The sequence below is a fragment of the Salvelinus namaycush genome, chromosome 2 (genome assembly GCF_016432855.1).
Source record: "Salvelinus namaycush isolate Seneca chromosome 2, SaNama_1.0, whole genome shotgun sequence".
NCBI classification, from domain to species: domain Eukaryota; kingdom Metazoa; phylum Chordata; class Actinopteri; order Salmoniformes; family Salmonidae; genus Salvelinus; species Salvelinus namaycush.
The window spans coordinates 10,568,754-10,581,132 of NC_052308.1; the positions used below are offsets into that span (position 1 = coordinate 10,568,754).

A 12,379-nucleotide genomic window follows, 5' to 3' on the forward strand; every position below is an offset into this window, starting at 1 on the left:
TAGTCCATACAAATATACTGTACATCTTGTACATCAAACATGTCATTATATACATGAATATATTATTGAAACAATTGATTTTCAGGACAAACTGTATTTCATTAATCACTTAAATGTTGTTAAATATTGAGAAAATACTACATTTCCCAGAATGCATTCGTATATCCATCAAGTTGACCCTGAGGCCTTCAAATAGAAGCCAAACAAATGAAATGCTTGGAGGAAATATAATAGGCTATTCTAAGCACAGAGGTGAAGAAAGTATATGAACACTGTTTCCAGAGAAAAGTGATATATTATTTGGTATCTGGAAATGTGACCTGTCAGATTCAATGAAACTCTCATGTTCTATGACTGAGTGGAATTTCTTTGAATTGTACTAAATTAAATTCCACTTCCTGTCACTCCCTCAAATTCTACATCTTGTGGGGTGTGGCCAATTCAATTTCAATTTCAACTCATGAGTTGAATGGGAGTCAATTCCAACATTCTGAATTGAGCCCAACCCTGATTATAAGTAGTGCAGAGAGAGAGATTTGATTGGCCCATGACTGTACGCAGCAACTGACATGCATTTTTGCCTGTTTTTCACCATTTTACTGAATAAACTTATGCTATTATTATTATTATTATTTCTTATTATTGTTATTTTATTTACTACGATTCAGAAAGCAAAAAATTGATACGTACAAATATATCTACAGTGAGTGTACAAAACATTAGGAACACCTGCTCATTCCATGACATAGACTGACCAGGTGAATCCATGTTAAAGCTATGATCCCTTATTGATGTCACTTGTTAAATTCACTTAAATTAGTGTACATGAAGGGGAGGAGGCAAGTTAAAGCAGGATGTTTTAGCCTTGAGACAATTGAGACATGGACAGGGTGAATGGGCAAGACAAAAGGTTTAAGTGCCTTTGAACGGGGTACAAGAACTGCAACGCTGCTGGGTTTTTCACGCTCAAACGTTTCCCGTGTGTATCAAGAATGGTCCAAAGGACATCCAGCCAGCTTGATACAACTGTGGGAAGCATTGGACACCTTGTAGAGTCCATGTCCCAACAAATTGAGGTGGTTCTGAGGGCTAAAAGAGGGTGCAACTCAATATTAGGAAGGTGTTCCTAATGTTTTGTCAACTCAGTGTATCGCGCTATAGAAGAATGAAATGGACCGCATGTGAAAAAATCCAATCAATGCAGTTAACTTGACAGTGCTTTGGAGCGTCTCTCTGCATACAAACGTGTGAGCAGTGTAAAATAACACAGCGCTAGTAGCACCCAGTAGCAGGCTAGACTAGCTGGTGGAGGACACCACCATATCCAGCTCTTTAACATTCTCCTGGCTGCTGGTGAGACCACAGCTTCCAGACAGCTCAGGGAAGTGGTTGGCTCTGGTACCAGGGATGGGCGACGCTGGAGACTGGGCCAGGGCAGGCTTCTTAGGGGGGATGGGGGGCGGGTTGCCCCTCTCTGCTCGGGGGATGGTAGGTGAGCGGACCCCCAGAGGCAGAGCAGCACCAGAGGCCCTGGGGATGACAGGGGAGGAGGGGGCCAGGGCCAGGTTACGGTAGTCAGTGCCAAAGGGAGAACTGTTGGGTGGCGGAGGTTTGGCCCCCTGCTGGACTGTGAAGCGGGACAGGACCTGGGTGACGGTGCTGCGGGCCAGCTGCTTGGCCGGGCTGTGGACAGGGACAGAGACGGGCTCAGGGGATGGGCTGGGGGTTGGGGACAGGTCTCTGGGGGAGTGAGGCAGGCTACCACCCCCTCCTCCACCCTGCTGCTGCTGTTGCTGCTCTGGGTCAGTGTGGCCCTGAAACTTGTGGCGAGCAGCGTGGAAGCGATGGTTGATGCCTACCTGGTAGGAGGACTGGTAGCTGGGGCTGGTGGCCAGCTGAGGAGAGGAGCATGGGGAGGAGATGACAGAGGAGGGCCCCGTGCTGCAGGGGGATAGAATTTTGGTCAGGAGGGCAGGGGACCCCAGGACAGAGCTGCTGTTCTCACTCCAGTTGTCCTGGCCCAAACTGTCTAGAAGGGCTGGCACCTGCTCCTCTCTGGGGCAGTCATGGTGCCCGTTGACTTTAGGTTCCTCAGTCTCGCCCCCTTCTGCCTGGCTGGGGTGTGGGGGTGGTGGTGGTGACCCTCCACTGGTGTCCACAGGATATTCTCTCCTCTCATCCTCAGCTCCCCTCTCTCCCTGCAGCTCTCTCTTCAGGGCCTCCACCTGCTCCCGCAGCTGGCAGCACTGGGCCTCCTCTTTCTTGAGCCGGGAGCGGAGCTGCTCCCTCTCCGTATCGAACTCAGCCAGCTGCTCCTCCACCCTGGCCTCTATCTGCAGGGCCCTCCTCCTCTCCTCCTGCAGCTCAGCCCTTAGGGCAAGGACTTCTCCCTGCTCCTTCTCCAGCCTACGGCCTGCCCCAGCCAGGCGGTGGCCCTCCTCCAGGGCCCGCTGGCTGGCCCACTTGCACTCCTTGGCCAGGGCAGAGGAGAGCTGCTTATGCTGCACCCGCTCCTCCTCCAGCTGCTCCAGGACCTTCTTCTGTTCCTTCTCCAGACGACACAACTGGCCTCGCTCAAACTCCAGCTAAAGGCACAGAATAGAGTAGAATAGGTTACAATGGATAAAAACTAAATAGCCCATAGCAGTTATCATCACTCAGATATTGATGTTAACTCTACCTGTTGCAAGAGGCGTTCCCTCTCCTTTTCCAGGAGGCAAGTGACATCATCGCCCTCGGCTGTGTCCTCTGCATGCCTTCTCCTCTCTTCCTCCAGATCTGCAATGGCCTGACACAACCCCAGGGGGGAGACAGAGACACAGAAATGATCAGTTCTCAGGTTAGGATATTCTGCTCACTAAATACTTCCCTGAGTCAAGGTGGAAAATAACCCCTCCTGATTAGTTATGCTTTGGTAGCCAGCTAGTTTATCTTTAATCTAATCAAGAGTGGCAGGGTTGGCATCTAAACCCCAGTCTCATAGCCAGTCTCAACCCCAGTCCCAGCTGCAGCTCCAGCTCCAGTCCCAAACCCAGTCCCAGCTGCAGCCCCAGTCTCAACCCCAGTCCCAGCTGCAGCCCCAGCTCCAGTCCCAAACCCAGTCCCAGCTGCAGCCCCAGTCCCAAACCCAGTCCCAGATGCAGTCCCAGCTCCAGTCCCAAACCCAGTCCCAGCTGCAGCCCCAGCTCCAGTCCCAACCCCAGTCCCAGCTGCAGCCCCAGCTCCAGTCCCAAACCCAGTCCCAGCTGCAGCCCCAGTTCCAGTCCCAAACCCATCTTCATCCACTGCCCAAGCGCCAGCCCCAGACCTACCTTCCTGTGCCTGCTCTCAGCTGCAGCTAGTTGGGCCAGCATCTTCTCCTGCATCTTCCTGCAGTGGGTGACCACCAGCTTGAGTACAGCCAGGGGGCTGAAGCATGCTGCAGCCTGGTGGTACCCAGAGCTCTGCCCTCCCAAGGCATCGCTGTCCCTCTGCAGAGCCAGGAACGGGTCGCTCAGGTTGTACTTCCCATACCGCTCTTCCACGTAGGTGTCTCTGTGCTGGGCCTGAGGAAGCAGAGGAGGGTTGAGAGACACTGGTGTAGACTGTATGTGTGTCAACATGGGCTATATGGTGTAGACTGTATGTGTGTCAACATGGGCTATATGGTGTAGACTGTATGTGTGTCAACATGGGCTATATGGTGTAGACTGTATGTTTGTCAACATGGGCTATATGGTGTAGACTGTATGTGTGTCAACATGGGCTATATGGTGTAGACTGTATGTTTGTCAACATGGGCTATATGGTGTAGACTGTATGTGTGTCAACATGGGCTATATGGTGTAGACTGTATGTGTGTCAACATGGGCTATATGGTGTAGACTGTATGTGTGTCAACATGGGCTATATGGTGTAGACTGTATGTGTGTCAACATGGGCTATATGGTGTAGACTGTATGTGTGTCAACATGGGCTATATGGTGTAGACTGTATGTGTGTCAACATGGGCTATATGGTGTAGACTGTATGTTTGTCAACATGGGCTATATGGTGTAGACTGTATGTTTGTCAACATGGGCTATAATGGTGTAGACTGTATGTGTGTCAACATGGGCTATATGGTGTAGACTGTATGTGTGTCAACATGGGCTATATGGTGTAGACTGTATGTGTGTCAACATGGGCTATATGGTGTAGACTGTAAGTGTGTCAACATGGGCTATATGGTGTAGACTGTATGTGTGTCAACATGGGCTATATGGTGTAGACTGTATGTTTGTCAACATGGGCTATATGGTGTAGACTGTATGTTTGTCAACATGGGCTATATGGTGTAGACTGTATGTGTGTCAACATGGGCTATATGGTGTAGACTGTATGTTTGTCAACATGGGCTATATGGTGTAGACTGTATGTTTGTCAACATGGGCTATATGGTAGACTGTATGTGTGTCAACATGGGCTATATGGTGTAGACTGTATGTGTGTCAACATGGGCTATATGGTGTAGACTGTATGTGTGTCAACATGGGCTATATGGTGTAGACTGTATGTGTGTCAACATGGGCTATATGGTGTAGACTGTATGTGTGTCAACATGGGCTATATGGTGTAGACTGTATGTGTGTCAACATGGGCTATATGGTGTAGACTGTATGTGTGTCAACATGGGCTATATGGTGTAGACTGTATGTGGTCAACAATGGGCTATATGGTAGTAGACTGTATGTGTGTCACATGGGCTTATATGGTGTAAGACTGTATGTGTGTCACATGGGCTATATGGTGTAGACTGTGTCAGACCTGATGTTTGTCAACATGGGCTATATGGTGTAACTGGTATGTGTGTCAACATGGGCTTATGGTGTACTGTATGTTTGTGTCAAATGGGCTATATGTGTAGACTGTATGTGTTGTCAACATGGGCTATATGGTGTAGACTGTATGTGTGTTCAACATGGCTATATGGGTGTAGACTGTATGTGTGTTCACATGGGCTATATGGTAGACTGTATTTTTCCAACATGGGCTATATGGTGTAGACTGTATGTGTGGTCAACATGGGCTATATGGTGTAGACTGTAGTGTGTCAACATGGGCTATATGGTGTATGACTGTATGTGTGTCAACATGGGCTATATGGTGTAGACTGTATGTGTGTCAACATGGGCTATATGGTGTAGACTGTATGTGTGTCAACCATGGGCTATATGGTGTAGACTGTATTGTGTCAACTGGCTATATGGTGTAGACTGTATGTTGTCAACATGGGCTATATGGTGTAGACTGTATGTGTGTCAACATGGGCTATATGGTGTAGACTGTATGTTTGTCAACATGGGCTATATGGTGTAGACTGTATGTGTGTCAACATGGGCTATATGGTGTAGACTGTATGTGTGTCAACATGGGCTATATGGTGTAGACTGTATGTGTGTCAACATGGGCTATATGGTGTAGACTGTATTGTTTCAACATGGGCTATATGGTGTAGACTGTAGTGTGTCAACATGGGCTATTGGTGTAGACTGTATGTGTGTCACATGGGCTATATGGTGTAGACTGTATGTGTTGTCAACATGGCGCTATATGGTGAGACTGTATGTGTTTGTCAACATGGGCTATATGGTGTAGACTGTATGTTGTGTCAACATGGGCTATATGGTGTAGACTGTATGTGTGTCAACATGGGCTATATGGTGTAGACTGTATGTGTCAACATGGGCTATATGGTGTAGACTGTATGTGTGTCAACATGGGCTATATGGTGTAGACTGTAGTGTGTCAACATGGGCTATATGGTGTAGACTGTATGTGTGTCACATGGGCTATATGTGTAGACTGTATGTGTGTCAACATGGGCTATATGGTGTAAGACTGTATGTGGTGTCAACATGGGCTATATGGTGTAGACTGTATGTGTTGTCAACATGGGCATATGGGTGTAGACTGTATTTGTCACATGGCTTAATGGTGTACGTAGGTTACAACATGGGCTATATGGTGTAGACTGTATGGTTGTTGTCAACATGGGCTATATGGTGTAGACTGTATGTTGTCAACATGGGCGATATGTGTGTAACTGTATGTGTGTTCACATGGGCTATATGGTGTAGACTGTATGTGTGTCAACATGGGCTAATATTGTATGCTGATGTGTGTCAGGCTATATGTTTAACTGTATGTTGTCAACATGGGCTATATGGTGTAGACTGTATGTGTGTCAACATGGGCTATATGTTGTAGACTGTATGTGTGTCAACATGGGCTATATGGTGTAGACTGTATTGGTGTCAACATGGGCTATATGGTGTAGACTGTATGTTTTGTCAACATGGGCTATATGGTGTAGACTGTATGTGTGTCAACATGGGCTATATGGTGTAGACTGTATGTGTGTCAACATGGGCTATATGGTGTAGACTGTATGTGTGTGTCAACATGGGCTATATGGTGTAGACTGTATGTTGTGTCAACGGGGCTATATGGTGTAGACTGTATGTGTGCCAACATGGGCTATATGGTGTAGACTGTATGTGTGTCAACATGGGCTATATGGTGTGACTGTATGTTTGTCAACATGGGCTATTATGGTTAGACTGTTGTGTGTCAACATGGGCTATATTGTTAGACTGTATGTGTGTCAACATGGGCTTATTGGTTAGAACTGTATGTGTGCAACATGGGCTATATGGTGTAGACTGTATGTTTGTCAACATGGGCTATATGGTGTAGACTGTATGTTTGTCAACATGGGCTATATGGTGTAGACTGTATGTGTGTCAACATGGGCTATATGGGTAGACTATGTTGTCCAACGGGCTATATGGTGTAGACTGTATGTGTGTCAACATGGGCTATATGGTGTAGACTGTATGTGTGTCAACATGGGCTATATGGTGTAGACTGTATGTTTGTCAACATGGTCTATATGGTGTAGACTGTATGTGTGTCAACATGGCTATATGGTGTAACTGTATGTTTGTCAACATGGGCTATATGGTTAGACTGTATGTGTGTCAACATGGGCTATATGGTTATAGACTGTATGTGTGTCAACATGGGCTATATGGTTAGACTGATGTGTGTCAACATGGGCTATATGGTGTAGCTGTAATGTGTGTCAACATGGGCTATATGGTGTAGACTGTATGTGTGTCAACATGGGCTATATGGTGTAGACTGTATGTTTGTCAACATGGCTATATGGTGTAGACTGTAGTGTGTCAACATGGGCATATGGTGTAGACTGTATGTTGTCAACATGGGCTATATGGTGTAGACTGTATGTGTGTCAACATGGGCTATATGGTGTAGACTGTATGTTTGTCAATATGGGCTATATGGTGTAGACTGTATGTTTGTCAATATGGACTATATGGTGTAGACTGTATGTTTGTCAACATGGGCTATATGGTGTAGACTGTAAGTGTGTCAACATGGGCTATATGGTATAGACTGTATGTGTGTCAACATGGGCTATATGGTATAGACTGTAAGTGTGTCAACATGGGCTATATGGTGTAGACTGTATGTTTGTCAACATGGGCTATATGGTGTAGACTGTATGTTTGTCAACATGGGCTATATGGTGTAGACTATGTTTGTCAACATGGGCTATATGTTGTAGACTGTATGTTTGTCAACATGGGCTATATGGTGTAGCTGTATGTTTGTCAACATGGCTATATGGTGAGACTGTAGTTTTGTCACATGGGCTATATGGTGTAACTGTATGTTTCACATGGCTATTGGTGTAGACTGTATGTTTGTCACATGGGCTATATGGTGTAAACTGTATGTTTGTCAACATGGGCTATATGGTGTAGACTGTATGTTGTCAACATGGGCTATATGGTGTAGACTGTATGTTTGTCACACATGGGCTATATGGTGTAGACTGTATGTTTGTCAACATGGGCTATATGGTGTAGACTGTATGTTGTCAACATGGCTATATGGTGTAGACTGTATGTGTGTCACATGGGCTATATTGTGTAGACTGTTAGTGTTGTCAACATGGGCTATATGTGGACTGTATGTGTGTCAACTGGGCTATATGGTGACTGTAGTGTGTCAACATGGGCTATATGGTGTAGACTGTATTTTGTCAACATGGGCTATATGGTGTAGACTGTATGTGTGTCAACATGGGCTATATGGTGTAGACTGTATGTGTGTCAACATGGGCTATATGGGTAGAACTGTATGGTTATCAACATGGTCTATATGGTGAGACTGTATGTGTGTCAACATGGGCTATATGGTAGACTGTATGTGTGTCAACAGGGCTATATGGTAGCTGATGTTGTCAACATGGGCTATATGGTGTAACTGTATGTTTGTCAACATGGGGCTATATGGTGTAGACTGTATGTGTGTCAACATGGGCTATAGGTGTAGACTGTATGTTTGTTCAACATGGGCTATATGGTGTAGACTTTATGTTGTCAACTGGGCTATATGTTGTAGACTGTAGTGTGTCAACATGGGCTATATGGTGTAGACTGTATGTGTGTCAACATGGGCTATATGGTGTAGACTGTATGTGTTGTCAACGGGCTATATGGTGTAGACTGTATGTGTGTCACATGGCTATATGGTGTAAGACTGTAGTGTGTCAACATGGGCTATATGGTTGTAGACTGTATGTTGTGTCACATGGCTATATGGTGTAAGACTGTATTTTGTCAACATGGGCTATATGGTGTAGACTGTATGTGTGTCAACATGGGCTATATGGTGTAGTACTGTATGTGTGTCAACATGGCTATATGGTGTAGACTGTATGTTTTGTCAACATGGGCTATATGGTGTAGACGTATGTTTGTCAACATGGGCTATAATGGTGTAGACTGTATGTGTGTCAACATGGGCTATATGGGTAACTGTATGTTTTCAACATGGGCTATATGGTGTAGACTGTATGTGTGTCAACATGGGCTATATGATGTAGACTGTATTGTGTCAACATGGGCTATATGGTGTAGACTGTATGTTGTGTCAAACATGGGCTATATGGTTTAACTGTATGTGTGTCAACATGGGCTATATGTTGTAAACTGTATGTGTGTCAACATGGGCTATATGGTTAGACTGTATGTGTGTGTCAACTCTGGGCTATATGTGTAGACTGTAATGTGTGTCAACATGGCTATATGTGTAGCTGTATGTGTGTCACATGGTGCTATATGGGTAGACTGTATTGTGTCAACATGGGCTATATGGTTAGACTGTATGTGTGTCAACATGGGCTATATGGTTGTAGACTGTATTGTTGTCAACATGGGCTATATGGTGTAGACTGTATGTGTGTCAACATGCGGCTATATGGTGTAGACTGTATGTGTTGTCACATGGGCTATATGTGTGTAGACTGTATGTTGTCAACATGGGCTATATGGTGGAGACTGTATGTGTGTCAACATTGCTATATGGTGTAGACTGTATGTGTTGTCAACATGGGCTATATGGTGTAGACTGTATGTGTGTCAACATGGGCTATATGTTTAGACTGTATGTGTGTCAACATGGGCTATATGGTGTAGACTGTATGTGTGTCAACATGGGCTATATGGTGTAGACTGTATGGTGTGTCCACATGGCTATATGGTGTAGACTGTATGTTTGTCAACAGTGGCTATATGGTGTAGACTGTATGTTTGTCAACATGGCTATATGGTGTAGACTGTATGTGTGTCAACATGGGCTATATGGTGTAGACTGTATGTGTCAACATTGGGCTATTGGTGTAAGACTGTAATGTGTGTCAACATGGGCTATTATGTATAGGACTGATGTGTTGTCAACATGGGCTATATGGTGTAGCTGTATGTTTGTCAACATGGCTATATGGTGTAACTGTATTGTGTGTCAACATGCTATATGGTGTAGACTTATGTTGTCAACATGGCTATATGGTGTAGACTGTATGTGTCAACATGGGCTATATGGTGTAGACATGTATGTTTGTCAACAGGGGCTATTGGTGTAGACTGTATGTGTGTGTCAACATGGGCTATATGGTGTAGACTGTATGTGTGCAACATGGCTATATGGTTAGACTGTATGTTGTCAACATGGGCTATATGTGTAGACTGTAGTTTTGTCAACATGGGCTCATATGGTGTAGACTGGATGTTGTCAACATGGGCTATATGGTGTAGACTGTATGTTTGTCAACATGGCTATATGGTGTAGACTGTATGTGTGTCAACATGGGCTATATGTGTTAGACTGTATGTGTGTCAACATGGGCTATATGGTTTTAACTGTATGTGTGTCAACATGGGCTATATGGTGTAGACTGTATGTGTGTCACATGGGCTATATGGTGTACAGACTGTATGTGTGTCAACCTGGGCTATATGTGTAGACTGTATGTGTGTCAACAGTGCTATATGGTGTAGACTGTATGTGTGTCAACATGGGCTATATGGTGTAGACTGTATGTGTGTCAACATGGGCTATATGGTGTAGACTGTATGTGTGTCAACATGGGCTATATGGTGTAGACTGTATGTTTTCACATGGGCTATATGGTGAGACTGTATTGTCAATGGCTAGTAGTTAGACTGTATGTGTGTCACATGGGCTATATGGTGTAGACTGTATGTGTGTCAACATGGGCTATGATGGTGTGACTGTATGTGTGTCAACATGGCTGTGGTTAGACTATGTTGCAAATGGGCTTATGGTGTAGACTGTTGTTGTCAACATGGGCTGTATATGGTGTAGACTTATGTGTGGTTCAACTGGGCTATATGGTTAGACTTTATGTGTGTCAACATGGCTATATGTATAACTGTATGTGTGTCAACATGGGCTATATGGTGTAGACTGTATGTGTCAACATGGGCCTATATGTGTAGACTGTAATGTGGTGTCACATGGGCTATATGGTGTAGACTGTATGTGTGTCGCAGCTGTATATAACTATGGTGTGTCATGGTGTAGACTGTATGTTTGTCAACATGGGCTATAATGGTGTAGACTGTATTGTGTCAACATGGGCTATATGGTATAGACTGTATGTGTGTCAACATGGGCTATAGGTGTAGACTGGTATGGTTTTGTCAACATGGCTATATGGGTATAACTGTATGTGTGTCAACATGGCTATATGGTTAGACTGTATGTGTGTCAACACTGGCTATTGGTATGACTGTATGTTTGTCAACATGGGCTATATTGGTATAGACTGTATTATTGTCAACATGGGCTATATGGGTAGACTGTATGTTTGTCAACATGGGCTATATGGTGTAGACTGTATGTGTGTCAACATGGGCTATATGGTGTAGACTGTATGTTTGTCAACATGGCGTATATGGTGTAGACTGTATGTTTGTCAACATGGGGCTATAGGTGTAGACTGTATGTGTGTCACATGGGCTATATGGTGTAGACTGTATGTGTGTCAACATGGGCTTTATGGTATGACTGTATGTGTGTCAACATGGGCTATGTGGTATAGACTGTATGTGTGTCAACATGGGCTATTGTATAGACGTATGTGTGTCACATGGGCTATATGGTGTCACTGTAGTGGTCCATGGGCTATATGGTGTAGACTGTATGTGTGGTTCAACATGGGCTATATGGGTGAACTGTATGTTTGTCAACATGGGCTATATGGTGTAGACTGTAATGTGTGTCAACATGGGCTTATGGTGTAGACTGTATGTTTTGTCACATGGGCATATGGTGAGACTGTATGTGTGTCAACATGGCTAGATGGTGTAGACTGTAGTTTGTCAATGGGCTATATGGTGTAGACTGTATGTTTGTCAATATGGCTAATATGGTGTAACTGTATGTTTGTCACATGGGCTATATGGTGTAGACTGTAGGTGTCAACATGGGCTATATGTATATACTGTATGTGTGTCAACATGGGCTATATGGTATAGAGACTGTAAGTGTGCAACATGGGTCTATTGGTGTAGACTGTATGTGTTTGTCAACATGGCTATATGGTGTAGACTGTATGTTGTCAACATGGGCTATATGGTGTAGACTGTGCATGTTGTCAACATGGGCTATATGGTGTAGACTGTATGTTGTCAACATGGCTATATGGTGTAGACTGTATGTTTGTCAACATGGGCTATATGGTGTAGACTGTATGTGTTGTCAAATGGGCTATTGGTGTAGGACTGGTATGTTTGTCAACATGGGCTATATGGTGTAGACTGTATGTTTGTCAACATTGGCTATATGGTGTAGACTGTAATGTTTTGTCAACATGGGCTATATGGTGTAGCTGTATGGTTGTCACATGCTATATGTGTACTGTTTCACGGGTATATGGTGTAACTGTTTTTATGGCCTTTGTAGACATGTTGTTTGCCTGGCTATTGGTGTAGACTGTATGTTTTGTCCAACATGGCTATAT

At 44.5% G+C, this 12,379-nt stretch overlaps 1 protein-coding gene across 1 annotated transcript in view; it reads right to left on the reverse strand.

The window, feature by feature from the left end:
* Positions 1 to 1,120: 1,120 nt before the first annotated feature.
* LOC120024379 (CTTNBP2 N-terminal-like protein) overlaps positions 1,121 to 12,379 on the reverse strand; it is a 25,292-nt gene continuing 14,033 nt past the window's right edge. Inside the window, exons 2-4 of the mRNA XM_038968614.1 lie at positions 3,312 to 3,545; positions 2,681 to 2,788; positions 1,121 to 2,585 (exon numbers count right to left, since the gene is read on the reverse strand). Of these exons, the coding sequence (XP_038824542.1) occupies positions 1,299 to 2,585; positions 2,681 to 2,788; positions 3,312 to 3,545 (1,629 nt within the window). The 3' untranslated portion in view covers positions 1,121 to 1,298. The remainder of the gene's footprint in view (positions 2,586 to 2,680; positions 2,789 to 3,311; positions 3,546 to 12,379) is intronic.